General features: G+C 52.8%; 1 protein-coding gene across 1 annotated transcript; it reads left to right on the top strand.

The window, feature by feature from the left end:
- The first annotated feature begins 120 nt into the window (after nucleotides 1-120).
- FCF1 (FCF1 rRNA-processing protein) lies at nucleotides 121-3,084 on the top strand. Its single transcript, XM_053475626.1, has 8 exons — nucleotides 121-229; nucleotides 466-533; nucleotides 799-870; nucleotides 969-1,117; nucleotides 1,205-1,277; nucleotides 1,423-1,510; nucleotides 1,832-1,926; nucleotides 2,698-3,084. The coding sequence occupies exons 1-8, from the start codon at nucleotides 227-229 to the stop codon at nucleotides 2,744-2,746; spliced, it is 597 nt and encodes a 198-aa protein (XP_053331601.1). The 5' UTR covers nucleotides 121-226; the 3' UTR covers nucleotides 2,747-3,084.
- Nucleotides 3,085-3,520: the final 436 nt, after the last annotated feature.

Genomic DNA, 3,520 nt, shown 5'->3' with positions numbered 1-3,520 from the left:
ACAACTGGCAGAAAGTAGTGGATGGGGCTTATGAAGCAGAGCTCCAAACACAAGAGATTATCCCTGTCTCCTTCATATCCTCCCGTGCCTTGCCATCTTGACTGGTGTTATGTCTCTAGTATTTCACTGAATAATGCCCTCCGGCAGTTACTACGGCAACCTGGAGGAAGTGAGCGGCGCCCGGTGATGACATCAAAACGCGACTCAGTGGAAGTGCTTGAACAGCATGGTGAGGCCTACGGGCTGTGGGCTCCGAGTGGGCTCCCCTTGGGTGGGATTTAGATGCAGTTTATATTAGGAGAGGTTAAGTTGTGCGAAGTCTTATGGATAATGTATATTTACTGCTGTAGATAGAGAGCCGGGTATGTGCCAACTACCCCGTTACACATGCACCATATGGGGGTCTCTTAAAGTCCCCTCTCCTGGGGAAGTCGTTCACTTTTTTTTTTTTTTCTTTACTTTCAGGGCAAACAAAAGAAAACCAGGAAATATGCCACCATGAAGAGGAGGATTAACCCTAAAGACCAGCGCATGTAAGAAAGGGTCCCTCCGGTGCAGTCTGGGAATGTCATGTGATCAGCGTGTATAAGGTGTAGGTGGCAGGGTTTGGGGTTAATGCCAAAGCATGTGGGGTGAGGACGGAGACGGCGTGAGCGTCACCGGTTTACGCAGCATACAATGCGTCTATTCACGGTATATTCTACAACCCCCCCCCCCCCCGGGGGCATAAAACCATTCCAGGCCTTAGACTGCCGGTTAGCTGCTCATTTTGACAGATGGACTCTCTTTTATTTTCAGTAAAGAGAAAGATCGAGCAAAAACGCCCCAAAAGAAGAAGGAAGATTCCAGCGCTATTAAAGAGAGAGAGGTGTAAGTCACTGAGACGGGTGGGCAAAGCGGTTTATTCCTGGGGGTGTGATCTGTGACATGCGTGTTAGTCTGGTGCTTAGCGTGTTCTTTCTCTGCAGACCTCAGCTTCCATCATGCCTATTTTTCCAATACAACACAAATTTGGGGCCCCCGTACTACATCCTGGTGGATACCAACTTCATCAACTTCTCCATCAAAGCCAAGCTGGACCTGGTCCAATCCATGATGGACTGCCTGTACGCCAAGTGTGAGTGCTCCTGCCCCTGTTCCAGCTCTAGCTTTTAATCTTTGACCCCCTCCATCTTCATGCTCCCCGTGTTTCGTCTTTTCTCAGGTGTTCCTTGTATAACCGACTGTGTGATGGCTGAGCTCGAGAAGCTGGGACAGAAATACAGAGTGGCTCTAAGGTACCTAAACCTCTCGCATGAGGGTGCAGCCCCGAGGTCTGTGACGCACGGGTGCCGGTCCACCGTGTAAGATGGATGGAAGAGGAATCCCGTAGGCCGACTACGCCGGATACTAATGCCGTTTACTTGTTTTTTTTTTTTTTAGAATTGCTAAAGACCCATCGTTTGAGCGGCTGCCGTGCACTCACGCAGGGACATACGCCGATGACTGCCTTGTACAGCGGGTCACACAGGTAGCTTTACAGTATGACTGGCAGACATCAGTCGTTTACAGAGCTCTGCCCGGCCCGGAATGCCCCAAACTGACCCTGTCTTGGTCATTGATTAATTCTTGCTCCTGTGCAATCCGTGCAGTGCTTCGGGTCACTCAAGCTGCCTCCTGACACAACCCAGTCAGGGGGTCTCTGCATCCTAATATATGTATCCACATAGAGCCCAGCAGCACCCGGGCCATCTCATCGCAGAAACTATTGGGTCTTCACCCTGCTTCTGGACAAAAAACAGGGGCGAGGTGCTTTACAGCGGGAATTATAACCCCATTTATTTTTTCACAGCACAAATGTTACATTGTGGCCACAGTGGACAGAGATCTAAAAAGAAGAATTCGGAAGATTCCTGGCGTTCCCATCATGTACATCTCAAACCACAGGTCAGACCATGCAGATAGTTGTGTGCCCTAAATGACTGATCCCGACCAATAATGCTACGTCCATTAGTATCAGTTACACAGAAATAGTGAGAACTTGGCCTCCCGTGGGCCCAATGCATCTCCTCCCAGGGCTCTGCTGGCTCTCCCGTGGGCACAGCGTGTCTCCTGAGGGCCCCTTTGGCTCTCCCGTGGGCCCAATGCATCTCCTCTGAGGGCCCCTTTGCCCTCCCGTGGGCCCAATGCATCTCCTCCGAGGGCCCCTTTGGCTCTCCCGTGGGCGCAGCGTGTCTCCTCCGAGGGCCCCTTTGGCTCTCCCGTGGGCGCAGCGTGTCTCCTCCGAGGGCCCCTTTGGCTCTCCCGTGGGCGCAGCGTGTCTCCTCCGAGGGCCCCTTTGGCTCTCCCGTGGGCGCAGCGTGTCTCCTCCGAGGGCCCCTTTGGCTCTCCCGTGGGCGCAGCGTGTCTCCTCCGAGGGCCCCTTTGGCTCTCCCGTGGGCGCAGCGTGTCTCCTCCGAGGGCCCCTTTGGCTCTCCCGTGGGCGCAGCGTGTCTCCTCCGAGGGCCCCTTTGGCTCTCCCGTGGGCGCAGCGCGTCTCCTCCGAGGGCCCCTTTGGCTCTCCCGTGGGCACAGCGTGTCTCCTCCGAGGGCCCCTTTGGCTCTCCCACTGCATGTCCCTATATTACCATGCTTTCTTCTGGGTACTGATTGCTGTTTCTTGTAGTATTTGAGTAGTAAGGCTGTGTATGTGACCCGTGTCCCCACTTCGTCATGTAGGTACAATATCGAAAGGATGCCAGATGATTACGGAGCCCCCCGTTTCTGAGACATTCCGCTCTTCCATCTGACCTTCTGTCTCATTCAATAAATGAGAAACTTACCCAACTGGACAAGAACGCCTTGTTTTTTCCTCTTCTGTATACGATTTCCCTGTCCAAAGGCCAGGCGGTACTGGAAGAGATGCCCGCGACGAACCAGGCTGGGGCCCACTCCTTTACGGACGTGGTGTGGCTCTCCATCGTGAATTGTGGCGTTGGGAAGGACTCTGCTGGACGGATATAGAAAGGCGCCGGCTCGACCTTCCTGTTAGCGGCAGGCTGTGTGCTAGAGCTCAGCGGTTTTATATGGTGAGAATGACAGTCTAATAAATACTCTGCACTCATACCGTGTCTGATCTGGTGTTCCCTAAATGGCAAAGGTCCAAAATGTCCCTGTGAGGCTATTGGGTGCTTCGCAAGTATGAAAGTTCCCCGGGGGGCATGTGTTGTCAACCTGGGGTGTGCTGCGGTGATACATACCAGTTAGAGCATGTAGTGCATGCACTTAGTGGGGTATTAAAATGGCGATAGGTAAGTAGAAAAGGTTGTTTTCTGCCCCAGCTGGGGTTATTCCAGGTACCTGTCATCCACCTACAGCTTGAACGCCCCCTAAACACAACTGTTCCGGCTCACTGATTGCACCATACATATCACAGGGCTGGCTCACGGAATGGATTATATGTTAGAGAGGCTGTCTGGGGTCAGCCCTTCATAAAGTATAGCGAACTCAACAAGTTGAAACCGCAGCTCTCCCTTTAGCGAATAAGGGATGTTCCACTGAT

The sequence above is a fragment of the Spea bombifrons genome, chromosome 9 (assembly GCF_027358695.1).
Source record: "Spea bombifrons isolate aSpeBom1 chromosome 9, aSpeBom1.2.pri, whole genome shotgun sequence".
Classification (NCBI taxonomy): domain Eukaryota; kingdom Metazoa; phylum Chordata; class Amphibia; order Anura; family Pelobatidae; genus Spea; species Spea bombifrons.
The sequence above is the reverse complement of the archived record's forward strand: the minus strand, read 5'-3'. Positions and strand labels throughout refer to the sequence as shown.

Coding starts and splice junctions, on each gene's coding strand:
- FCF1 (XM_053475626.1), top strand. Junction 871..968: donor GCTATTAAAGAGAGAGAGGT/GTAAGTCACTGA, acceptor CTTTCTCTGCAG/ACCTCAGCTTCCATCATGCC. Junction 1,118..1,204: donor GGACTGCCTGTACGCCAAGT/GTGAGTGCTCCT, acceptor GTCTTTTCTCAG/GTGTTCCTTGTATAACCGAC.